Source organism: Phaseolus vulgaris, chromosome 5, assembly GCF_051622355.1.
Source record: "Phaseolus vulgaris cultivar YP4 chromosome 5, ASM5162235v1, whole genome shotgun sequence".
Classification (NCBI taxonomy): Eukaryota; Viridiplantae; Streptophyta; class Magnoliopsida; order Fabales; family Fabaceae; genus Phaseolus; species Phaseolus vulgaris.
In genome coordinates this window covers 42,748,775-42,775,194 of record NC_143502.1, presented here as the reverse complement: position 1 = coordinate 42,775,194, position 26,420 = coordinate 42,748,775, and the positions used below count along the sequence as shown (strand labels likewise).

The 26,420-nt window shown below is 34.3% G+C and overlaps 3 protein-coding genes across 3 annotated transcripts; 1 reads left to right on the top strand and 2 right to left on the bottom strand.

Moving 5' to 3' along the window:
• The first annotated feature begins 614 nt into the window (after positions 1-614).
• On the top strand, positions 615-5,223 carry LOC137835982 (RING/U-box superfamily protein). Its single transcript, XM_068644770.1, has 6 exons — positions 615-838; positions 1,458-1,560; positions 1,886-2,730; positions 3,922-4,047; positions 4,131-4,422; positions 4,662-5,223. Exons 3-6 carry the CDS (start codon positions 2,060-2,062, stop codon positions 4,848-4,850), a joined length of 1,278 nt encoding a protein of 425 aa, XP_068500871.1. The 5' UTR covers positions 615-838; positions 1,458-1,560; positions 1,886-2,059; the 3' UTR covers positions 4,851-5,223.
• A 520-nt stretch (positions 5,224-5,743) lies between these two features.
• On the bottom strand, positions 5,744-20,715 carry LOC137835980 (N-terminal acetyltransferase A complex auxiliary subunit NAA15). The gene is made up of 26 exons (XM_068644769.2): positions 20,408-20,715; positions 19,514-19,592; positions 19,331-19,413; positions 19,092-19,241; positions 18,795-18,910; positions 16,205-16,310; positions 15,739-15,810; positions 15,536-15,651; positions 13,791-13,923; positions 12,775-12,852; positions 12,632-12,685; positions 12,460-12,530; positions 11,528-11,582; positions 11,336-11,431; positions 10,638-10,766; positions 10,444-10,526; positions 10,125-10,355; positions 9,719-9,851; positions 9,538-9,645; positions 8,504-8,635; positions 8,141-8,197; positions 7,676-7,773; positions 7,519-7,577; positions 7,313-7,424; positions 6,919-7,019; positions 5,744-6,460 (listed from the first exon to the last, which is right to left on the bottom strand). Exons 1-26 carry the CDS (start codon positions 20,456-20,458, stop codon positions 6,291-6,293), a joined length of 2,673 nt encoding a protein of 890 aa, XP_068500870.2. The 5' UTR covers positions 20,459-20,715; the 3' UTR covers positions 5,744-6,290.
• A 1,770-nt stretch (positions 20,716-22,485) lies between these two features.
• Positions 22,486-26,081, bottom strand: LOC150027661 (DNA-repair protein XRCC1-like). Its single transcript, XM_090302500.1, has 3 exons — positions 25,189-26,081; positions 23,792-23,863; positions 22,486-22,930 (listed from the first exon to the last, which is right to left on the bottom strand). Exons 2-3 carry the CDS (start codon positions 23,843-23,845, stop codon positions 22,598-22,600), a joined length of 387 nt encoding a protein of 128 aa, XP_090158626.1. The 5' UTR covers positions 23,846-23,863; positions 25,189-26,081; the 3' UTR covers positions 22,486-22,597.
• Positions 26,082-26,420: the final 339 nt, after the last annotated feature.

Below are 26,420 nucleotides of genomic sequence, written 5' to 3'. Positions count from 1 at the left end.
TAGTTGTTTTTACAAGATTGGATTCATCTTTTTTGTCTTTTGTTTCCAGTCTTCACATTCTTCAGGTTTTCTATTGGTTTTTCCTTTTCGTCGAATGAGTGGAGAAAACCTGTAAAGATACTCCGACAGTTAAGTTAGTCCGAGTACAGTTGAGTTGAGAGAAAAAAAATTACCTTAGACATTTGACTTCCTCTAGTATTTGTAACTTTTGGATGAACCTCAACTCTTATGAGCTTGCTCGTGGATCCAAAATAGTGTCCAATTGTGCCTTAATAACAATTTACTTACAGCTAAACTGATTTAATTACAATTAACTGCGAATTTATGAACGATATTTGGACTAAGAGAGTCATTCGACCTTCTCAATCACTTTGCCAGTCTTCTGAGCTATCCAGTTGGATAATATCATAATAGTCTTCTCAGCTATCTAATTGGATAATAGTTTTTTTATTTTAAAAATGATCATATCTTCAACCACAAAGACCATTAAAAAAAAATGGAGCCTTACGTTTAATTATGATCGTAAATATTATAGGTCGTTGGATTAACTTTGTTTTGCATCATCAGCCGAAGAAGAAAGCGTTTATTCAAATCGAACGGTAGAGAGAGCGCGTAGGAGAACACTGACATCAACGTTTCCGCTTCCTTTTCTTTGATCAGAGACGTGTTAAGGCATTGTGACGTTATATTAGTATTTCAATTATTGATAATATATTATTTTTCGCTTCATTAAACGTTTCTTCTGTTTTTGTTCGTTTAGTAAAAATCGAAAATCTGCAGCAAAAGAAACGGCACACACACTGAGCTTCGAATCGTTCGTTTGCGTGAGCTGAATCAGGTGAACACTTTCTTCTCCACACTCACATTCCTCTTTCTCTCCCTTTTTTTCCCTAACTTCAGCTTTTTTTCCCTAACTTCAGCTTTTTTTCAGCTTTCGTTTCGATTTTTTTTTGCTTCCGATGTCAAATGTTTTTCCCGTTTCTGTTTTGCGGATCACGCTGTTTGTTGCCATAATGACACGCGCTAATTGTTCAATTTCTCAATGAGACGGATGCGGTGGGATTGGGTTTTGTGTTTTACTCCGAATTAGGATTTACTAGGTTTCTGTTTCTGGAAAAAACTATTCTCTTCTGAATTCACTGTTACACTGTTACCTAACTAAGTAACTATTTGTGACAGTGGATTTTGTTCCTAATGTCGTGTTTGTCCCTCTTTAAACGCTTATTTTATGCTCAATTCAAACCCTTACTGCACTTGTTTTGGAATTGGCATTACTTCCTGTTGTTATTGGAACTAGATCTTTGTGTATATGGCGCTCAAGATAATCTACTGTTGTAAAATGCACTACTGTATTCTCACTTGCAATATATAGATTACATTGGATAAATCAGTTTATAGGATTAGGAAGTGGTGGGATTTTGATATATAGAGTTATCTATCTGTGGTTTCTTGATCAGGAAAAAAGTTAATTCCCCTTTCAAGGCCCGGCAACATTTCAGCACATTTTGTTTGGAGTATTACGGTGGATTTGATCGTCATCTGGAATCAAATCAGGAGAAGGTGCACGCTGGAAACTTTGTTGCTACCAATCTATGCCTTATCGTGTTTTACTTTGGTGATTTAGATGAATGTTAATAAAAACTATGTAACTATCTATGACCGTGGATTTAGTTCCTAACGCCATATTTGACCCACTTTACATCCTGTTGTTATTGGAACTACATCATTGTGTAAATAACATTCTACATAATAATCCACTGTTATAAAAAGCACTATAGTGTTCTCACTTTCAACATATGGATTACATTGGATAAAACAGTTTATGGGATTATTGAGTGGTGAGATTTTAGTATATAAAGTTATGTATGTGTGGTTACTTGATCAGGAAAAAAGTTAATCCCCTTTTCAAGGCCTGGTGAGATCTCAAAACTTAAGGTTTTGGAATTGGAGTATTACGGGGGATTTGTATGTCATCAAGTATCAAATCAGGAGATAGTGCAGGCAGGAAACTTTGTTGCAACCAATCTATGCCTTATCGTGTTTTACTTTGGTGATTTAAATGGATGTTACTTCTCTGGATTCAAATAGCAATACCCAAACCGACCAACACCCTTTGCTGATGGAGCAACTGGAAAATCGAAATGGTCGTCAGCATGTAATTGACATTACTGTGAATGGTGAAGCTCTAACCATGTCTTCTCATAATGATCAACACTCTGAAATGCATTTACCGCAGAATGGAGATCAACCATCTGGGGACACACAAGATTCCACTCATCAAGCATCTTCATCTTCTGCGTCAAGATTAAACTCTAGAAATTCAGCTTCATTAAGAAGAGGTGAAGGATATGGTCAGCGTGGACGGAGTCCATTGAATTCTGGACTGTGGATTTCTGTTGAGCTTTTTGTCACTGTGAGTCAGATCATAGCATCTATAGTGGTTCTGTCACTGTCCAGGAATGAAAATCCTCAAGCTCCATTATTTGCATGGGTTGTGGGTTATGCATCTGGTTGTGTTGCCACACTTCCCATTCTATATTGGCGTTTTCGAAACCGTAATCAAAGCAATGAACAAGATTCCTCTCAACAGTCTCAAGGATCTTCTGGAAGCAATCCTCCAGATCGTACCTATACTGCCATCTATGTTTCTCATGTCTCAGACGAGGAGAACAGTCATGCTACACAATCAGCCACAAGAAACACTATAATTCCTGGAGCCTTTACTTCTAGGTATGATTTTTTTGCCCTTCTCTTTCTATCCTATCTACTTTTTTTTGGAGGGGGGACGATTAGTCCTTATTTAGTATTATGCCGTTTATTACAATGTGTATCACCGGTTTGTTTCCCCATCGATAGTATAATGTCCTTGATATGGTGTGTCGTATGCTTGCCTAGAAAGGAAGAATAGTGAAAACCAATTTTCAATCTTAATGTGATATATAAGACATCTACATTATAGATGACTTTTATTTTTCATTGCATTTTCTAGAACTCTTATCTGCAAGCACTTTCACACAAAAAGGCGAGTGTTTGGTCTGTATTAAACCCTTAAATTCACCTATTTGAATACGCTATTAGTTTATTGTGTTACAGGCAAACAACCTTATTCCCGTGACGCACTTTTTGCCCAATATTCATCATGGGTGGAAATGGGATTGTGGTTTTCAATTAATTGAAAGTGTCCAATATTTAACTCCATAGAAAGGCACACGTATACGACTTTATTTATTTGGCCACTTTTTTGTTTCTTGTTTTTGGGGGTAGCGGGGGGAAGAAGTTGGATGATGGACGAAGAAAGGAGCCAAGGATTCAGATGATTAGTAGTTGAAGAAGAACGAATGCATATTAGGTTTTCTGCTCCCCATATTGGAGACACGCAAAGTTTCATAACTTTCATGGGCTAATATGTCCTGAATTATAGATTATCCTCCTCATCTGGTTGTTCGATTTTTCAATTAAAAATTAGATTCATATATTATATATAGAAATATTGGACAAAATGTTACTTAAAAGTTTGGATATTTGTGATAATGTACACGATGTGATGGCAGATTTTTTAGTAGTGACGACATCTCTTTTTTGTTGATGATAATGACAGTATAATTGTTGTGGCTAAATTGTAACATCTTGTTTCCTCTGAGGTTATGATGCCAAATTCCATCTGTAACCTTGCCTAATATTATTCACATTTAATAAGTTCTCCAGGCAGACAAATTCCTTGTTAAATTACAGACTAAATGAAATATGTCTCGAGATTCAACTAGAGCTTGGTGACTGGGGAAGATACGAAACCTTGAAATATGTTGAAGTTGTAACACTATTTCCTCGTCATGCTATTTAATGATAAATTCAATTGAATACAAAACCTTGAATCTGATTACTAGCAGACTAAGAACATACTTTTTGTTTACTAAATTGCAGGCTTAATGGATTAGTAGACCATTTCAAGATGGCCTTGGATTGCTTCTTTGCAGTTTGGTTTGTAGTTGGAAATGTTTGGATCTTTGGGGGTCACACTTCTCCTTCTGATGCTCCACAATTGTATAGGTAGGTACCTTAAACACACTGTTTTTGCGCAGCCAGTATTTTACATTCTTGAATCTTCAAATAATCTTGGCCATATCATGCAGGTTATGTATTGTGTTTCTTACTTTTAGCTGTATCGGATATGCAATGCCATTTATACTTTGTGCAACTATTTGTTGCTGCCTACCTTGTATAATTTCTGTTTTGGGCATTCGGGAGGATTTTTCTCAAAATAGAGGAGCAACAGTAGAATCAATTAATGCTCTACCAATCTTCAAGTTCAAATTGAAGAACAATGAAAACTGTGGTGATCAGGATGTCAATGCAGCTATAGATGAAGGTGGAGTTTTGGCTGCAGGAACAGAAAAAGAGCGAGTTATTTCAGGAGAAGACGCTGTAAGTTAAATGGGGGTCACTATATATTGTTTTCAAGTTATGAATTGACAATATTTACCTCGGTATATGCTTACATTCAGCCAAAAGAAGAGTGAATAACAAGTTTTTAGATATAAGTAGAACCTGAGTGTGAGGAATTCTTAAGGATGGAGCAATGAATCTGATGCCAATCGTTATGATTTGTGGTCCTTCCCGTGTGGAGAATAATTTAACTGAATAAATTTCCGAATTTGTTGCAGGTTTGTTGCATTTGCTTAGCAAAATACGCAGATGATGATGAGCTTAGAGAGTTACCTTGCTCTCACGTTTTTCATGTAGTGTGTGTAGACAAATGGTTAAAGATAAATGCATCATGCCCTCTTTGTAAAACTGAAGTTGGTACAGGTAATGGAGAGTCACCTTCACCCTGGGATTCCAGTACTCATTAGGTCAGAATGGGATATATACCAACACAGGCAAAGTGTATCTGCTGAAAATCCCCCCTCAAGTTGCAGCTTTTCAAGTAAGTGTACATCATTAAACCTTTGGAAATCAACTAATACCTTAAGCATGTGTGATGTTGCGTGCTAGTAAAAGGTAAAAGATTTGTGTTTTTACCAGCCCTAGTTACCCCTTTCTCTTCTCCCCCACCCCAGCACCAGTTATACATACTCACCAAGTATTATTTGTAGAAAAATAGGATGTTTCCAATCTTTCTTCGTTTATCTTATGTCCATCTGCTGTACATATCACAAAATTTACTGAAAATGTTGATTTTTTATTTATTTGAAACTGTGAAATGAGCTGAATGTTTTTCTTAAATCGTGATGATGCCAATCTCAACCAGCTGCTTCCCCTCGCTTTATTTATTACTTACGAACTGTTTTGAATTTTAAGCATTAATCAATTTTATTTTTCATTCCATGTCCAAATACTGACTGCTTCAATAAACTTTAGTAAAAAGTTACGTATTTTAAGCAAAAAGGTTATCAATTGTGTTTACTTTAAACACTTCCGTCAAACTTCTGCGATAATAAAGTACTCACATGTTCACAATTTCCTTAAAAATGGCTAAGAAGCATATTTAAGCAATATTTATATATGATCGTCAACTCAACAAAAGTATGGGTTTGCATTGTATATGATGAATTTAGGTAAATGGATTTTAGATGGTAAAATTCAGGCGGACAGAATTCAGACTTAATATAGTTTGCAAATATTGTTAAAATTGCAATGAATCTATAATTTAATACTTACTACTAATTTACTCAAACTATTATATTGTTTTTGGTTTGTACTAGTCTCTGATTTTTTAAAATCAGAATTTTACAAGTCTCGTCAATATAATTTAATACTTACTACTAATTTACTCAAACTATTATATTGTTTTTGGTTTGTACTAGTCTCTGATTTTTTAAAATCAGAATTTTACAAGTCTCGTCAATCTTTTGTGATATGGAATCTATAGCAAAATTTTGAAATAGTGAAATAATACATGATAAATAAGCCAACAAACAGGAGAAGTACAACATGGGCTGGGCGAATGCAGGACCAGAAACTTAAAATTCCTGCAGCTCTCCCTGCGACGACGTAAACAGTAAACCTTGGACGAAGATGCACAACCTTCTCTCAACATCAAGGGAAAAAAAGGGTGAGCAAATAAAAAATTCGACCCTAAAACATAATTGTGGCAGAGTTATACACATTTGCAAATGGAAGACATCTAGAGAGGGAGAACTCGTGCAAAGAAAATACGAATTTGATATAACTTAGCATGAGCCTTGCTGGGAACTACAGCCTAGTTTAGGCGGTGTTTCAAATGCAGCTTGAATTACCAAGCATCCAAACTAGGTAACTTGCAAACCATTTTTAGCTCGTCTTCAACTTCCTCAGATGGCGAGATCTTTAAATGCCTCTAGTTTCCCATTTGAGGGGGCGGATTCCACATGGTTAGAACTCCCATTTTCAGTGCTCTTGCCTACCTGATTGAAGGCAGAGCTACAACTGCCCTCAAAGTAGGTGGAGTATGGAAAAAACTTGGCACAACGCACTTTCCATCCTACAAGCAAATTTACAATTTCCAAATTTTAAAGAGTATAAAAAATATTGTATCTTCGTTAGGGGGTTTTCCTGACAGAATTGGTATAAGAAGGAATGAGAAGTCATTGTGATGCATCACTACAATGTGAGTGGCAAAATAACACATGCATAGAAAGCAGATACAGAAACTCAAATTTCAGAAGGAAATTGTGAAAATTAAGAATTAAAATTTCCATTTCGCAGGGATAACATAAGACATTTTAGTTAAATGTTATGTCAACCAAAAGATAAATTTCAGTTAAAAAATAAGACTTTTGATTTCATTATTATCTTTTCCTTCTAAAAATAATATAAAACTCCTCAGAGCAAACAGTAAACTGTTAATGAAAGAAACCAAATACACATTGCTCTTGGAGATCACAATCACATACATACCTAATATATAATCAAGCAATAGAAAATCACAATGATACTTACTTAATGCAGCATCCTCATCAACAAGAACTGTTCCAAGAAGCTTATGAACTGCAATACAATCTTTAAGTTTCCATTCCCCGAGCGGTCCAACCGCACCATTTCTATAATAACAAAATATTGCAGTTACTCGGTTTAGAAACCAAAACCGAGTGTAGAAAGGTAAAAATGATTTAATTCTAAGAACACTGCCATAAACACAAACACTTACATGGCAAACTGCAAACCCCAAAAATTATAGGATAAGCTATGTTTGTTTGTTTTTAAATTTTTGTTTCTATTAATTCCCCCACCATATTTCAAAAACATGCGTGCATCACGTGCATGTAAGTGGTGTACCAGTTTGAAGACATGACACGACACGACTTGATGGCATGCAACTTCAGGTTCTTCTTACCTTGGCACAAGGTTGTTTGTTGACCCTTCAATCAACTTCACAGCCTCAGGCCTTCTGTTCGGATCCAAAACATACAACATTTCCCCAAAAGCAGCTCTATGCATCAAAGAATCTGTAAACAAGAGGAAAAAAGAATAAGAGATCTTCACAATCAAATTTGAACCATACGGATTACAACAAATCCTCATCTTAATGCCGAGTATAACCTTCATGTTTTTCAAGGAAAGAATTATTTGTCTCAAACAGAGATTTCCCATGCAGCTGACTACATAAAAAGAACAACCAGAGAAAGTTAAAAATGAATATAGGGACCACAAGACAATAACAGGAGAAAAAAGAATGCAAATAATTGCACCAGAGAACCTAATAGTTTGGCGCTCAGCTTCCAAGACACTCCAAACAAGTTTCTCACTGTCAGTCACAGGAGCATTCATGGATCCCACCTTATTGAAGAATTTAATCTGCAACACGGGGACTTAAAAAATGAATGACCGCTAAAAGAATCATTTTTCTTGATGGAGGAAAAAATAAATTAAAATAGAGAGAACTAATATCCTAAAAAGCGAGAAAAATAAAACAAAAGGGAGGGGGACACTGCGTGCGGCTTATAACAAATTCAAAGGAACAGATTTTTGGAGATTATCCAATTTGCATGTACTAAATGCTAAATATACACAAACTAAAAAGATGACGAGCACAAGTAACATCAGATATTGTTATGCAATGTTCTGATATTGATAGACATTAAAATCCTAAACTTTATAATCTCAATGACATGTAAATTGTAATTGATTTGTTGATTTTGTTCTTCAGAGAAACAAAGCATACCAGACAACGATGAGAATCAGGATGTTCAGCATCCAACCTCAGTAACGACTTAACAGCCTACAAGTCAATAGATTAAGAACAAAACATGTTAATTGGCATCATATTCAAAAATGGCAAAGTGCACAAGCTAGCATGTTTTATAATGTGAAGAAATGAAAAATAACACATACATATTCAATTAATCAGCATAAAATCACAACATAGAGGCCCCTAAACTTGAAGTGTCTAGGAAGACACCAAACTCTTAACCCCAATAAACTACAAACCTGACAATTAATAGCTTGGAATATGATACTGTAACCTACCCCACCCCGGGATAAAAAATATAAAAAAATCTTGGCTTTTCATTTTACATATTTTTACCTGGAAGGCAAGTAAAATTTTCTGTTTTCTCATATATAACTCGAATGAGAGAAAGTGTGTCTCCAATGAGTCAGGTGAATTCTTCTGAAGCAATTTCAAGTATTTTGTGGCTTCCAACAAGGGATCTTCAACCTAAGCAGGAGAAAAAATGCACAATGAACACTAAAATATCAGCATTAACAACTAGAATAATTGAATATGCATAATTTATCAGAATAATTTCCATCAAACGTATCAATGAATTTTCACAGATATTACTGCTGATTAGTTTTTGATAAACCAAGTGATGAACTACATCAATTTTGTTAATACATGCATATAATGAAACTGTGAAAGCTGTCTTTGGATTCAACATGGCATTTTAATCAAGAAACCTTTTTCATTAAAAATGATTGGAAAAAACCCTCAAAGAAAACACAGAACATTTTTAAAAATTACATATCGAGTGTCTTACACATGCATGCACTACACCTGTGAAACCAACAGAAAATTCTCTCACACAGATGCTTACACATCCTGCCAAACTACCAGAATTGGATTGAGATGATGTTTAAGGATCCATCTTTGGAACAATTAGCCTTTGTGAGATAATAAAGACTTCACCAAATATATTTTAGGAATGCAGGAACATGACGTGGCCCCAGAGCAGGTATGACTAAGTTGTCAATAGCTCAGTTCTTGCTACCATTTTTCAAATTTAAAAAAAGATCCACACAAGGTAGAGTAAGCATGGGCATTATCTGTGCTTACAATCCATAGAGCTCTAGCATGAGGTGTCTTATTAAAGATAAGATAGTCCATCATGATGAGCCTTCATGGCTTCACATAACATCTTAAACTTTTGGAAGAGTTGGTTCTTGATTTTAATCATGCTAAATGAAACTAAATGTATTGAAATTTAACCTGCATCAATTTTTCACCACGTGGGGCAGAATGATGAGCCTTCATGGCTTCACATAACATCTTAAACTTTTGGAAGAGTTGGTTCTTGATTTTAATCATGCTAAATGAAACTAAATGTATTGAAATTTAACCTGCATCAATTTTTCACCACGTGGGTCAGGATCAGCAGATTTTGCATGCCGTTTCCCAGACTTTGATACCCCACCAGCACTTGATTCTTCATTTTTTTCTTCTGCCTCCTAAAAGAAAAATAATTTAACATGAATACCTTTCCAGTAAGAATTTCCACACAGAAGCAGTAGCAGTGATTACTTTCTTAGCTCTAGCTTCTGCCTTTCTTTGTTTTTGCCTCATTTTCTTTTTCTGAGAAGGAAGCAACTTAGACATGTCATTATCTTCCTCAGCTGTCGACTTCGGAGGACAGTCATGCAATTTGATATAACATCTGCAACCCCGAACATTACAAGGATGACAACATAAATACAAGATCAAAGGGGAATTCCATTTGCATGTATGAATTTAGGCTGTGGAAGAAACAATGTGATGCTGTTTTAAGTCATAAAATTATAAGAAATCACAAAAAATGAAGCATAAATAAGAAATTCTTGACCTCATACTGCAAGGCAGGGAAACAATATACCCAATTATATAGAGCACTGAATAACACTAACTAGGATAACAACACACAGTAAAGCAATTAAGAACTGCATATATTCACCTGATAGCTCCAGCAGCTGCTTTATGAAAGTATGCATGTGAATGCAATTGGTCTTGGAACTTAAGCATTTCCACATACTGACGCAATGTCATCTTCCTTAAGCAGTATGAATGAAAATCAAATTGATCTTCTGTGATATCAGCATGATGCTTCTCCACAGCTAGAAATTTCTTTAGAGCCAGTCCAAGATCACCTTGGCGGAAATAGCTTTCAGCAGAGGCAAGCTCGTACCTTCAAAATATAGATGCTACAGTGTTACAAAATGAAACCATACTATAGCTAGTATGTACAGAAATATTACACATTATTAGATACAGACCACATGCACTGCATATCATGTAGGTTGTTGTGCTGATCACCATCTTTTGTGAACAATACAGCAGTTTTTTCTGCCAAAGCCACCTGAACATCAAGGTAATAATGATCCAAAGATTGTCAGAACAGGCATAAGAGAAAACTACATATATTACAACACGTGAGTGTGAATGAAATTCAAATATACAGATAGACAACCTGATCAGCCTGCAGCATGCGCTTAACGCATTCACTATTTACATAACGATCAGCAAGATCCATACATCTAGCTTCATCTGCAAATCCAGCAGCAGCAACCAAATCACCAGCATGCTTTAGTATCCGACTCTGTTATATGAAAAAACCCATCAATCATTCAACTCAGCAGGTTTTTCTGCTTGCTATTGACCTTCAATGCAACTACCACCCTAATCCAAACTACATCCCCTCATTTTCACCAACATTTGATTTAAAAGCATTATTTGTGATTGAATCATTTAACTTGCCTCATTTTTCTCTATAATACAATGAAAAGTTTCCTGAGATAATAAAGCAGTTTTGTGAAAAAATTCTTCACAAAACTCTACTCTCTAAATTTGAACACGTTTTTCAATTTCATGTTCATCAATACTTGGAAATTGATTTATTAGGCCAGATATATAATATCTTAACTTATTAATTAAAGAAATAAATAATAACTCGCATTTTACTTTTTTAATATATTGCAAGCATGCATGTATAATACAATTGGTTATATCCTGTTTAGAGTACAAAATTTGTACATAAACAATTTTGTATGTGATACTAAACAATGTTGTTAATTGGCTCTCCAGATACATGTTATATACATCTGCATGCACAAGCGAATTTATATAATAGAGAATTAAAAATAATTTGGTGTATGAATATTAGCAAACCTTGACTGAATACAGATCAATGACAGTAGGCGTGTGATGAATAGCCTCATCAATTTTAGAAAGAGCAATTTCATATTGGCCCAGTCTGTCATAATGCTGCATAGTAAAAACTCACTGAGTAGGAAAAAAAGAAATAAAAATGGAGCAACTAAAAAAATGTTTCAGAACATGATAGAAAAAATAAGCACAAACCTGAGCCAAGAAGAACAAAGTCCACATCAGAGTTGAAGGTGGCTCTTTTTCAGTCCTGATTCAGGACAAAGATTGATTGTTATACAAGACAAAAGTTCCAAAGTATCAAAACTTCAATTTAAACTATAAGACTCTTTCCCATAATTGGATAGTATTGTTCTTATAACTTCTTTCAGCTCTGTGTTCAATTTTTCTTTTATCTAATTTTAAATATCCTCCCCCGAGATGTACTTTGTTGTTCTAATGCTATAAAACTTTAATTTATGTCTTTAGGCCCTAAATTTTGAAGTAAATCTGATATTGATCCTCAAGTTTGAAAAGACTGGTTTTAGTCCCCATACTAAATTTGAGCGACTAAAAGCGATTTAAAAAAATTATTTTAGTCTCTTAGTATTTAGGGATTAAGACTATAGTTTTTCAAATTTGAGGAACTACAATGAACTTTTTAAAAAATTTGGGACAAAAATCAGATTTATCCTAAAATTTAAAAGTAAGAACATAATTCAGCTTTTTATAACATTACAAGAAGGAACCAAAATGGTCATTAGAGAGAATGGGAGAGGATTTGTCCAAGAGCATTTATGAAATAAACATTCTTGACAACATGTAAAGCAACTTTCAATTTTATTAGCTTAACATGCCTGATTTGTGTTGCCATTATTTGAGAAAAAATAACATTAGACAACTTAGAGATAAATTTTCTGAATTGCTTGAGTGAAAAATATCAATCCATCGAACAAACTATTAATATCAGAATTATAAATTATCTAACTAACTAATCACTCCAACTTTTACTAACAAATTTTCTCTTTCCTCTCTCCAAACTCGTAACACAATATACATTAACATAGGCAGCCTTACACTTTTACCGTGTGAACATCCTTATCACAACTCTACAACATACATGTTAACAAGCATATCTCAATTCTTACCATCCAGGGTATTGACCAGTGGACTTAAGTGAACCCTCTAACTCAAGAATGATCTGTTCCAAAACGTCTGCCTGGACAAAAGAGAAAAAGCAGAACTCAATCAGAACTTCGTACTGTTTTACAATAACAACCTATATTATTTAAGCAGAAGAATGTTAGTAATAAAACTGACCTTCCTAGGTTGATTGTATAAGGAAGAAAGATCGGAGAAAAGAGATGGAACTCCCTATAAGCAACACAAAAATGTATCCCAATTTAATTTTGAAAATAGTAAAGTAGGCAGAATATATCACACCAAAATAGATCCCTGTATACCTTAGTTAGGAGAGGCTTAATATAACTATCTGCTGCTTCTCGAAACTTGTCACCTTGTAAAAAATCCAGTGGTATTCTCTGAAAAAATAAATAAACAAACAGGGATGAGCTTCAATCTAAGAAAAAGTGCTCAAATAGTATTACTCACGCTGACCAGAGAAGAATACTAACATTATGCCATCCCAAATTCATTATCTATTACAGATCACTGGAAGATGCACTCAATATGATCTGGAGCTTTCCCCCATCAAAACTAGTGTACCCATATATAGTGACCATAGAAACGAAGAAAACAAAAACTAACTCCTGTTGGAATAGGTTAACTTATATGTTCATCTCTGAAAGGCTGTTTTTATGATATCTATTTGTCACCTAGGTGCAGCCTTTTTTCAGATTAGTCTTTGTAATACTGCAACTGCAGGTAATCATACAAGTCCTGCTTTGCAAACAGATAATGTGTTGTGATAACCAAACAGATATTCACATTACTTTTAATATTGTATTTCATGAGAGAACTAAACACAAAGAAATTGATTGTCATTTTGTTCAAGAAAAGTTGTTGTACGAGGAAATTTGCATATGATTTGTCAGCTCCAATGATTAGCTTGCAAATATTTTGACTAAATTTTTTAGAGGACCACGAATTTAATTTATGTCTCAAGCCAGGTACATACAATGTTTCTCTCCAGCTTGAGGGAGACCATTAAAATAGGTTGACTTATTTGTTCATCTCTGAAAAATTGCTTTTTATGTTAATCTCTCACCTAGGTGTAGATTTTCTTTGTATCTCTGATGTAAGAACTCATACACACACATACATGGGTTCAGGGATAAATCAATCTCTTAAGCATTTTTCTCATATTTTCATTCTCAAGTACAACATTTAATATACAACCAGTCCAGGGGAGAAGGGAGTTCTCCTTTTACACAACATAATAAGTAAATGCAGGTTGTGATGCTAAAAGACAGGTATTAAAGTAAATGTGATACCTAACTACAAGAATTGGCTGCCTTACCTTAACAGCAGAAGACCACTTATATTGCTGCTCAAGTGTTTTGTACAAGGCATCTAACTGATCTATTTCATCAGGAGGAAAATGGCCAGTTTCTGAATATAATCCAACACATTTTTGCAGGCCTTCATAATATCTAAGCATCAAGATGAAGCACAAATAGTTGTTTAGCTTCTAGAAGTCAGTGAGATTGTAGACAGGATAAAAAGCAAACGGAATACAAAGAAAGGGGAGTTATTGCACAACCATTGTGCGCCACTAAAATGAACTAAAGAGTTTATGTCCCAAAGCATTTTGGAGGCATTTACGGAATCTAAAAAGCATGTGAAACAAAAAGGGTCTATTTATTTCTTGTCTTAGAAACTGTTTTCTATTTTTAAAAATAAAAACATGTTTGATAAGTGTAGTTTCCAAAAACTTCTCAAAATTAATATCTCTTGTTTACATTTAAAAAAACATAAATCTCTAAGTTGTTTTAGGTTTCTGCTTTTAATTTTCTATTACTCGTGTTCTACCTTACAATTCAGTATTGTCAGCCGTGGATGACTATAACTGTGAGCAAAATATCATGACATACATATGGAGGATGGCATGGTGGCCAATGGCAGAAGATAGCAAACAACACACACACATTATAGAAAAAACAATATAAATAAATAAAATAATAATAAAACACACAAAAGATGTTAAGAACCATAGACTAAATTCCTAGTTCAAGACGTAAACAACTAAGAACCTCATTTTCATTAATGACAAAGTACTAGCAACCTCATTTTCATCAAGTTCAAGAGTTGGAATAACAGATTTGAATAAGTAGAATGAAAAAAATAATAGGATTGAATAAGCAGAAAAGGAAGTTAATCAAAAGAATTTACAAATAGAGTTAACAACAGAATTAGAGAAACAAATAAGATAAAAAAAGGAATAAAAATTTTAATTAGAAAAAAAGCAGAATTTAATAAAAATAAATGATAAAGTTGAACAGAGAGGAAGCATGGAGAAGAAAAAAGAATTAATAGATGCTTAACGGAATAAAGAAACCAAATATTAATTTGTTTGAACAAAAAAGATTTTTTAAGAAAAAAATGGAAAAACAAAAATTACAACAGAAAAAGAAGTTCACTGTAGGAGGTTGTCGGTGGATGGTTACTTGATGGTTACTCTCTTGGAGGCAACTTCATGATGGAGACCAAGAGAGGAAGAGAACTTTGCTGTGTCTATGATTACATTTAAGGGCTTCAAATCTGTTATTGGGCTAAATCACAAGGCTCAATATTTACATGTTTTAAAATTTCATGGCAGGCCGTCCGCCCACACATATAGCAACTGCCATTTATAATCTGCCAAGCTACCATCATATCATGGCAGTCTGTCAAACTTCTGCTATAGCTGCCAGTTCACAATAATGCTACCCTTTTATATCTTCTCTCCCCATTTTTAACTGTAAATCGGCTTTTGAAATTTGTTTTCTAAAATAGTTTATGAAAACTTAAAAACAAAAACACAATCACATTCTGTAATCTTCTCCTTTTTCCACATGTCAGTAATATCAAGACAAAATAAGATATGAACTAAACATTACCGATCCATAAAGAGATGAATGAAGAAAGGATTTAATCACCTAAATATCCTTTTCTGCTGTGGTTAAAGCAAAAGGGAAACATGGTGGAAAAACCTAATATGAGCACCCAAACAGATATTGCAATTCAGGCATTCAAACTTAAAATGCACGTAGAGAGAAAGATCACCTATAATTGTCGGGATTCATGCTAAGTAATGTGCGGTACAATTTCTCCCCTTCTTCTAAGCGACCAAGCTTGACCAGAAGTGAGACCTCCTGTTCTTTATATGCAAGCTTATCAACCTATAGACATAATAAGAAACAGGTAAGATATCATGTTTCTCATTCATACTAAGTTGAATTACCTCAATCAATAAATAAAAAACATACAATTTTTAACTCTTTCTTTTGCAACTCCTCAAGAGCTTTCTGGAAAAACCCACATTCTTCCAACAAGGAGATCTGGATAAATATATTGATGCAGAAAATCACCATGTCAAGGAAATATTAACAGTGGCATATCAACAGTATGAAAGACTTCATATTCATAACCATACACAAGTGATGACAACAGAAATATTCACATTCAACAAAACAAAATTTACCTAGATCAAGATATCCAAAAAAATGTAATTATAGATTCTGAGAAAGTTTATTATTTGACTTATAACAACTATACTGCATAAAAGTAAAAGTAACATCAAACAAAAATTCATACAGTAGAAGCCTGTTCAAAATCGTATCATGTTATGACACTAGATTAAAGTAAAAGTTACACCAAACCAAAAATTGTGAAGCATCATTCTGCAATATGCATTAAACATAAAATAGCTGCAGCAACAGCCAGAGGAAAGACCTTATACAAAAGCATTTCACCATGTTCACACCGTTCATTTTCCAGAGGATAATCTTCTTCTAAAGTCCCTTCATATGCTTCAAGAATTTCAATAGCCTTTGATGCACTGTTTCATATGAAAAAGCTCAGTACAAGAAAATACCAAAATAAAATTATGTCATTTGAAAAACAACCATCAATACTGAAGCCTAGGTGTTTAGCATGATCCAAAGCTTCACAGGAGAGTTGTGATTTTGGTGCAATACAACCAACATTGGTGCCAAAATCTCCACCCACAACATTACCAAGTCTAATCACATACTAGACCCACAATAACACAACACCCACCAACCTCGCACCTGTCCCCCAAAAATGGGAAAAAGAAATTACCTTGTTTATGAAGATCTTCATTTTAATTGCATTTTTCAGTATTTATAAAATTATTTTAGGACATTTAGGAATATTTTGTGTTTTCATCATAATTTTCAAGCCTTTTATAACTAGTTTTGGGACATTTAGAAATATTACGTGTATCAAGAACATAGAGATTGCCAAATTCATGACCTTTACAGATAATTTTGTCATAGGATCCTAATAATGTAGTATGTATGTATGTATGTTGCCAGTAGCCTCAGCCATATTCATGTAACTATGTACAAACTAGTTGAGTAAGCTCTCAGGTTAGTTATGCGGCAAGCTGTCAGTAAGTTATCACCGTTATATAGCTTGCACCTTAAGCCTACCATGTATAATAAGAGCCCGTATACCTGCTCCTCTATAATCAGAATCACATTCACTGTCCATAAACACTAGCTATTTTTTCCTTCAACTATCGCACTTGTATAGATCCTGGAATATTAAAGTGATCAGGATTGAGGACAGAAGGAGCCAAAGCAATTAAACGCACGGATGAGTTTATTAAAAATTAAAAGAAAAATAGGTATACTCACGAATGAGGATAAAAAGAGTCATGGAGTGGAAATGATGAGCCTAAAACCAGACACAGGAAGTGAACCCATCTACATGTAACTTGACATGAGATGGTGTGTAAATTGAGAAAATTGGGTAAAGTCCTCCAGAGAGACGAGGATTTTTTTACAGGACGAGACAACATTTGCTAATTGAATTATCTATTTAAGTTATGTTACATGTGTCCTGGCACATGACAATAGTAGTACACAACTCCTAACTTCTGATTGTAATTTGTAACTATTAACATCCTTGTCACCATTCTGCATTACACCTATTATGTAGCTCTTCCGCTAATGACCACAATTTAAAAGAGCACTAGTGGCATTAATAGTGGGCTAATGAGTTTGGAAGTCCTCTATGTGAGGGACACTAACAAAGGTATCCAGTAGAGAAGAAATCTCAGACCCAGTGAGAAAGGAAGCTCAAAGCAATCATTTTCTCTTGTTCAGCCTACTAAATCTCCACATCAAGATAGAGAGGTAACAGTACAATAAGTTCTACTTCAGTCCTTTTGAGATCCATAAATAAGCTGTAAGACCTATCCCTTTTTTATGGGTCATCAAAGGCTCTATACACAGCACAGAAGTGAGAGATGTACCCTTCTTACAAAAATATAAGAAATTCAAGTACTCCATCAATTTCTTAACAAACTCACAACGACTAATTAAACCAATCACCTCACTGTAAATGGAATTTCAAATTAGCAAAACTAGTTTTGCATCATCCCTCAACCAAGCTAGTTCATACAATCTATAGGAGGCCTACTGCTAAGATCATAATCGCTCTCAATACATCTAAGGTAAAATGGTAAATGCAAACTGTCTTGTTAAATCCGAATGGCTAGATCCATTAAGTTAGTGCTCATCAGAATCCATCACTACTACTGTTTCTTTGTGCTCTGCAATTAGGAAGGCAATACACCAAACATACCAGGAATGACAAGGCAGAATCAATGCAGGAAACCAGAGGACAAGAACCAATCCCACCACACACTCTAACACTGTTATGCAACATCAACACACAATACCACATACTGTATGGGATAGGCCAATTCGAAGGTTTTGATCCTTGTATTGTGACCATTGTGTTCTATGCTCACCCACTGAGTTTTGACCAGCTGTTGATGCCATGTGGATATGTTGTTAACAAAGGTAGATAACAAGGATGCTGGAATTAATTTATTCATTCATAGGTACTTTATACATCAAGTGTATTTAAAAATAATAACTGATGATCTAATCCCCATAATCGTTCTCTTCTTGTTTTTATATATTTACTACAAGATTATTTGCACAATCACAGCAATATTTCTCATTCTATATAACACTTGCAAAGAACCGCATAGCAACCAATTCTATCTTAAAAGCATCAACATATTTAAAATATAAAGAATTGACAAACTAAGGGCTTGTTTAGCTTGGCAAAACATTTCCTATTTTCATTTCCTGTTTTTTGAGATATTTACAACAATGCCACCTGTTTTGTCTTTGTTATAGTTTTTAAAGATTCATACATGATATAGCAAAAACAACATTTAAGAAAATAATCCTTAGGTCGTATACTATTTAGTACAAAGTCAGCTCATGTAGCTACCATTAGGATAAATCATTTAATTTTATATACACAACACAAATCATACCTAGAGTTCAAATGATGTGCAACAGCAAAGCCAATCCAGTTCATGCGATGATTTGACTTGAGTGTCAGAAGTTGTTGCCGTGTCTCAACAAAGCCGGTTAAATCTCGCATTTGAGCCTGACAGTGAGAAGTAAAGGCACATTCACACTTAGTCAAGACACATAATGCATTATAGAAGAGTTCACTGACTGTGTGTGCATAATATGAAAAGTTATACACAGTGAAATATCATTGAAAAGAAATCTGTGATGAGACAATACCAACATGAAGCTACGAATCTGTGATGAGAAAATGCTACCTGTAAAAGTGACAAGTCCCGCAATATTTCAATATTGTCAGGATCTATTTTCAATGCATTCCGATAGCACTTTATCGCCTCCCTATATTCTCTGTCTGACCGATACAGGAGACCATAAACATGCCAGCAAACATGACTTTTAAGGTCATTCTGCACCAGAAAAAAAAAAGTAACCTTGGATCACATTACAAAGTTTGACGGGAAGATAGACAAATGGTACAACATCAAAGGCAACCAACCTTCAATCCTTGGCGAACCAATTCATATGCATCAGACTTGCGATCCATGCAATTCAACGTCAACCCCTTCATTGATAAGGTTTCTATCAACCAGAAGGAGGGAACAACAGACACATAAATATAAATCCCCTGACCAGAAAGGAAAGTCACCTAAAAACAGGTACCAAAACAAAAAATTTCTACCTCCATGGTCTGGGAATTTTTTCAGAATAGTATCTGCTGCTTTGAGGCCCTTCTTGTATTGTTTGGTTTCATAAGATTTCTGCAACAACGCAAACATGAAAAATTAAATCAGGCCCCACAGAAACGTAGCGCCTCCCCACCCCCAACTCTCCCATGGTACCAACAGTACTTCACTTGCTTGTAAAATTCCCAACAATCAAGATGATTAAAATGGAATTACACAGAGTACCAAGCACACATTTGTTTTTCATATCGACAAAACCAAACACCAAAAAACACTGGTACCAGAAAAAATTCCACGGCTATAGTCCGAGAGTTGGATCATATAACATAGCTATTTATCTACAGAAAGTTCCTTCCAGTGCTGGGACACAAGAACAACGCCCAGTATTTCCAAGTCAACAAATTCTCTACTTCAAAAATCCATTATCACAATTTATTCCATTGTTGATTACGCCAGGCTGTCGGTGCATGCATTGATAAAGACAGCCCCATGCATAAACCGCGCGAGAGCAAATCACACTTCCTTGCAGCTTACCACAGCCGCAAGGGGAAAGGAAGTAAAAACACAGAGAATGCAATAAACTCAAAACCGCAGTGTCGGGGAAGTTTCAATCCCGCTCTATGCAAATCCGAGAAGAGCTGAAAAACAATACAGCGATGAACCTCGCACATCAAAGTATAGCAAAACTACAACCAATCCTGAACGCTCTCCCATTATTACTATTATTTGAATTTGAATGAAGTATCTAGCGTAGTGTGAGCAAATAAAAAAGCGTAAAATCTAGGGTTTGCAAACGGAGAAGTAGTAATCGCGGAAGCAGAAGAAAACGAGTGAAGTTGGATCGAGGGAGGGGATGGAAGCATGAATTTGAAACGAGAGAGGAAGCTTACAACGATAAGCTTGAAGAGGTTGGCCTCTTTGGGAGGAAGAGAAGCACCCATTGTTCGGAGAGAAAGGAGTGGTGGATGGCGTGCGTGTGCGTGAGTGAGTGCGTGCAATGCAGTGCAACGCAACCCTACTGTGAAAAAGAAGAAGAAGGGAAGCACTACTGCTACGTTCTATTGCTGTTTTTTTCTTTTTCTTTTTCTATTTTTCACTCACCAACGCAACAACACAACATTGTGCTGCGTGTCTCTTCTCTCTGCCTGCACCCTCATGGGGTTAACTTCCATACTCAAATTAGACAATTACTTCCTGCACCTTCATGCATGCTCTCTGCACCTCCATATAAGAAGTAAAATTACAATTTTACCCTTTTTTCATCTTTTTCATTGAGTACCCTACTTCTCACTTTTATCGCCTAGCAAATTTCACCTCCAACTTTTACCGCCACACCACTTTCGTGTCACCTATAGTTTCCACCTGCAACATAATCGTCAGAGTATTTTCTCTGAGCTTTTTTTCAAGAGTGAAATCTTATTGAAACTGTCTAATTCATCTTTTGGAACCATATCACATCTTTGATAAGATGAATTGAGACGTTATTTTGTAAGTACATAATTTTCTTGAATAAATTCACTATTTTTTTCTTTTTCGATTGTCTAGAAAGAGTAAAATGTTTCTTTTGTTCTTTTTTCAACAATTTTTTATCTTTAGTAGACCTATCATCAGTAGAATTCGATGAAGTTTTAATCATAGAGAAAAAAGAATGAGTGGCTCTACAACCACAATATTTTCCATATTGTCTAAATAGAAAAAAAATTGTATTTTCAAATTCTAAATATATTGTATTCTGAAATTATATAATCCTGAAGACAAATTTGTATTCTAAAATTTAGAATTGTACAATTCTTAATACAATCTATATATAGAGTTCTAATACTTTGTATTTTGAATTATACAATCTGAAACACAAAAATGTATTTCAGATGGTACAATTTATAATGCAATTTTTGTATTCTGAATTTTACAATTCAGAATATAAAACTTTGTATTCTGAATTGTAAAATTCAAAAGGGTACTTTCGATATTTTCAAAATTATGGAGGTGTAAGAAAAAATTATGGAGTTGTAGGATAAAATTGTCATGAGATTACTACTACTTTTGTCGGTTCGGGGCGGTTTACAACGGCCCATTCATCATTTTTTTTTATTCATTGGATCCAGACTGCATACAAAACAAAACGGGTAAAATACCGTTTTATGTTTTATTTTAATTATTTAAAAACATAAATAATATAGTACTGTTTTTAAATATTATCTTACACACATATATAATTCATAATTTATTTATAATATATATAAATGGAGAACACAAAGGGAAGTTTTTGCCACATGTTCATAGAACTGCGTTCAAAATGCTTTATGGACACGAGAGATACGTATAATATCTAAAATGTCAGATACGGAAACACGAATCTATATATTATATAATTATGAATTATATAAATTGTCAATAAAGATTTACGTACACAAGTATGTTTCAATATTTTTTTGGAACAGAAAAATATTTTTCATACCTGATTCAAAAAGATTTATTCCTTATTTTTATAATCAAACTAAAAATTTATACAATAAGTTTAAATTTTAAAAAAATTAATGTATTTTTTTTTTAATATTAAGTTAGAACAATACTAAAATTGTCATAAATCCAATAAATATTTTTTAAATTGAACACTTCGATACGTGTCTTACAAGTATCAATGTTCAATACGTGTGTCCGCCATGAACACACCATTTGACATTTGAGAGGAATGTTTGAGCCTCATAACTTATTATTAATCACATACATTTTAAATAAAATTGTGTTTGATTTACCCATTTCAAAGATTGTATTAGACATTTTATAAGTAAGTGTAGACTCATCTTATAAACTAGTTTTGTAAAATTGAGTTAAACTTAAAGTTGACGGTTTACTTCTTAGTATGGTATTAAAGTCATTTAAAACCTATCTTAATAAAATTATTACCCTTATTAGGCTACTCGCTATCGAATTATCCACCCATAAATATATATTCTGATGCAGAAAATAACAAAAAGAAAGACTTTGTTATATACACAGTAAAATATCAAAAAGGAAAATCTTGGTAAACCAAATTAACTCCTTTTCTTCCCAAAAGAAACAAGTTCAATCAGTAGCATTCACAAGTGGCCGATGTTAGAGGACAAAGTTTTATATGCAAGATCTATTTCTTGTTCCGTCATCTCAATTGTCTCATCGCTATCGTACTCAACTGCACCAGAAGACATGGCATTTGTTCTTCCAGTTTTGCTCCTCTGTTCTTTATTTACCTTTGAACTTTTCTGATCTACGCTATTTAGTTCCTCCTGGTAAATTCGCTTACAATCCAAAGCCTGCTTGTGAAGATCTTCCTTTGACAACAGAGTGTTCTTGTTTCCTACCACATCCAATTTCGCAAGCTCCTCAACTACACGAGGCAAGAACATCCACTCCTCAGTTCCTTTCCTGATATTCTGGTTAGAGATAATAAGACAAACACCATCAGCTGTGAAATCATTTACTTTGATTTCATCCCTATGAATAAAAGTACTGCATTGAAACTAAAGGAGTAGTGATTATAGCTCAGGATTCTCAGGCAACTGTGTGAAGTCAAATATAATGGCAAGGTATAAAACTAAAGTATTAAACTAGAAACAAAATACAACATTCTAAGTGCAAACTGTTAATGGCTTTGATACGGAAATGTGTCATTCAATTAGTCAGCAACGTTAGGTATTATCATCATCATAAAAACAAGTATAAAAGTTGCAGAGAAAACTTAGAAGCACTCAAGAAAACGTTGGAATGGAAACGATTAGGAAATAGAAAATACTAAGTGCTACGGGTGTTAATGCAAGAAAAAAATTGACATTTTTATGGTTTCTTATGTTTCCCAGTTAGCTGACTTCTTACCTCCTAAGATAGACAAAACACAATGAATACTCAAATAACAATCAATTGTGTTTAAATTAAGTTTTAGAAACTATACCAGTGATCCTAGCCTTATATGCATGTGAAAAGTGCATCCTTAAAGGAAAGCAATTGAGTTTGAAATAATAAGGCAACTCTTTTCTTTATGCTTATTCTGACATATCTCTATGATGGGGGGAATTTAACCTATGCTTTCAAATTTTATTACAGGAAATCATAACACGAAGAAATTAAAACGTAGGAAAAGAACCAGTGCGTTAAACTGAGCTAGGGCTGAAACAGCCTTTCAATGATTCATTTCAGATTGAGTCAAGAGGGTTAAAGAAACACGAGAGAATAAATATTGTCGCTCCATTATTGAATGTTTGATAAATACAAACTTCAGAACCAAATACAAAACTTACCTTAGTGGTGTAGACTTTGTCACCATTGTCGTTTATGTAAAACTGAAGATACATTGTCACTGATAACTTAACCTGCAAAAACCGAATCAGATAACAATAAGGCTTTGTTTGGATTAGAGGGTATGGGAGAGTGAAAAGTTGAGGATGTAGGGGAGTGGAAGTGTGAAGATTTGTGAAGAAAGTTGAGGATGTTTGGATTGAGGTATGTTAGAGTGGATGTGTGAGGAAAGTTTATTGAAATATGTGAGTGATGTGATGGTTGTAAGGATATTTTGAATTATTTTTAATTGTGTAAATTGTAAGATTACAAATTTACTCTTCTATATAAAAAGAAGAAGAAATAAATGATAATTAATTTTTTACACATTATATTTAATTAAAAGAAATTCAAGTTTTAATTATAAATAAATAATTTAAAATTCAAAGAAATTAATTAATAAATTTTTATATTTAAATATATTTTTATTATTTTCCATTTTATTAATTTAAATTAATTTTTTTAATTAAGTTAATTTATTTAGATAATTTTAATATTATTTATGTTTCTTGTATATAAAATAAGAATAAATAATTATTAATTTTGTGCATATTTTAGTTAATTAAAATAATTTAAAGTTTTATTTATAAATAAAATAAAATAAATGTAAAATTTAAAGAAATAATTAAATATAATTATAATTTTATCATTTTCTATTTTATTAATTTAAATTAATTTTGTTATTTAAGTTAATTTATTTAGATAGTTTTAATATTATTTATAATTCTTTAAATTATGTTATATATATATATACAAAATTATTATTAATAATAATTTTCATTATTATTATTAACAAAATTAATATATTTTAAAAAATAGTTGTCAAAATATATAATATAAAATTAATTTTTAAATTATAAGGATGATATAAGAATATAAAGGGGTGCAGGAAGAAACAAAGTAATGTTTTTTTAAAAGTTGAAACCCATAGTGGAAAAAAATGAAGCCCAAGTTAATATGAAAACATAAATCTGAAGCACAGTGCAAGAGAAGAGACACTGAGAAGAGAAGCCGCAGAGGAAGAAGAAGAAGCATGGGGTGCGATGGTAATGGCAGTTTACACTGTGGAAGATGAAAAAAATAAGGGCACAATAGTATTTCACTAATCTGACGTGGCTTTCCTCTCTAACCACTCTACTTTCTCTTCATATTTGGGAGGATCCGAAAATCACCCATGTTTCCACTCAATCTCACCCTCACCTTCACTCTCTCACGGAACCAAACGGGGGTGGCACTCTTAAATCCGTCTGCGCTACAGTGCCACCCCTTGATCCAAACAGGCACTAAAGCTAGAAACCATAGCACGTGTTGATAACAGAAATTGGAAACAACAATCAGTCTAGGGTTATCAGAAACATACCTGATCGAGAATGAACAGCAACAAAAATAAACTCAGCCGAACGTAAAGAAATAAACCTGCGGTGGAGGCGAGGAAAGGGTTTTAAGGTTTTCTGGTCTACAGAAGTTGCTTTGGTTCAACGAGAATGGGCCTTTCATTTAGGTTAAGGCCCTTTTTATTGGTTATGGGCCATTTTGCTAATATGGAAGGTAGTTTCTTCCTGCACCCCCATAATTTTGTAAATTCCGAAACTGACCTTCACCTGTTATTTGAATTCGAGATCTGGGAGTGTGCTATGGATTCTTCAATCCGGAAGTGAATCATGTTGCTTTCTGGGAGATGCTAATCGAGCAAGCGAACGTCGGGCGGCCGGCACTTGCGATGTTAATCGAGCAAGCGGGCGTAGGGCGTCCGGCACTTGCGATGTTAATCGAGAAAGCGGGCGTTCGGCAAGTACTTGTAATGTCATCGAGCAAGTTTGGTTGGCAATCGGCCGGCACTTCCGATGTTAATCGAGCAAGCGGGCGTCGGGAAATACTTGCAATGCCAACGAGCAAGTTTGGTGGGCGGGCGGGCGGCACTCGCGATGTTAATCGATCAAGTTTGGTTGGCGATCGGTCGGCACTTGCGATCTTAATCGAACAAGCGGGCGTAGGGCGGCCGGCACTTGCGATGTTAATCGTTGAAGCGACCGGCACTTGCGATGTTAATCGAGCAAGCGGGCGTTCGGCAAATACTTGCAATGTCATCGAGCAAGTTTTGTAGGTGGTTGGCCGGCACTTGCGATGTTTAATCGAGCAAGCGGGCGTTCGGATATACTTGCAATGTCATCGAGCAAGTTTGGTTGACGATCGGCCGGCACTTGCGATGTTAATCGAGGAAGCGGGCGTCGGGCGGCCGGCACTTGCGATGTTAATACTTGCAATGAATTTGTATTTATATTTATAACTATTATGACCCATGAATTTAAATTATATTATTTATTAAAACTAAATAACTACCACTTAAATATTTTTAAATATTAATTATAATTTAAGTCTTACATAAATAAAAATAATAATTGCATAAATAAAACATAATTAAAATTATATTTTCTTATTTCCTCATAATTGGTTAAGAAAATATAAATTAAACTTAAAATATAACTTATCACGTTCTCAATCAGGTAAGTTATAATTTTAGCCGAGACGACCGAGAGGATCGATCTGATTTACTTTTAGGATCGATCTGATTTTTGTCCCAAATTTTTTAAA

Excerpts from the sequence above, each read along its gene's own strand:
- LOC137835980 (XM_068644769.2), bottom strand. The coding sequence starts at position 20,458 with ATGGGTGCTTCTCTTCCTCCCAAAGAGGCCAACCTCTTCAAGCTTATC. Across the intron at positions 7,578-7,675 it reads GCTGAGCGCCAAACTATTAG|TCAGCTGCATGGGAAATCTC; the intron begins GTTCTCTGGTGC and ends CTTTTTATGTAG. Across the intron at positions 7,425-7,518 it reads TTTCCTTGAAAAACATGAAG|ATTCTTTGATGCATAGAGCT; the intron begins GTTATACTCGGC and ends TCTTGTTTACAG.
- LOC150027661 (XM_090302500.1), bottom strand. The coding sequence starts at position 23,845 with ATGTATCTTCAGTTTTACATAAACGACAATGGTGACAAAGTCTACACC. Across the intron at positions 22,931-23,791 it reads ACAAAGTCTACACCACTAAG|AATATCAGGAAAGGAACTGA; the intron begins GTAAGTTTTGTA and ends ATCTCTAACCAG.
- LOC137835982 (XM_068644770.1), top strand. The coding sequence starts at position 2,060 with ATGGATGTTACTTCTCTGGATTCAAATAGCAATACCCAAACCGACCAA. Across the intron at positions 4,048-4,130 it reads GATGCTCCACAATTGTATAG|GTTATGTATTGTGTTTCTTA; the intron begins GTAGGTACCTTA and ends CATATCATGCAG. Across the intron at positions 4,423-4,661 it reads TTATTTCAGGAGAAGACGCT|GTTTGTTGCATTTGCTTAGC; the intron begins GTAAGTTAAATG and ends AATTTGTTGCAG.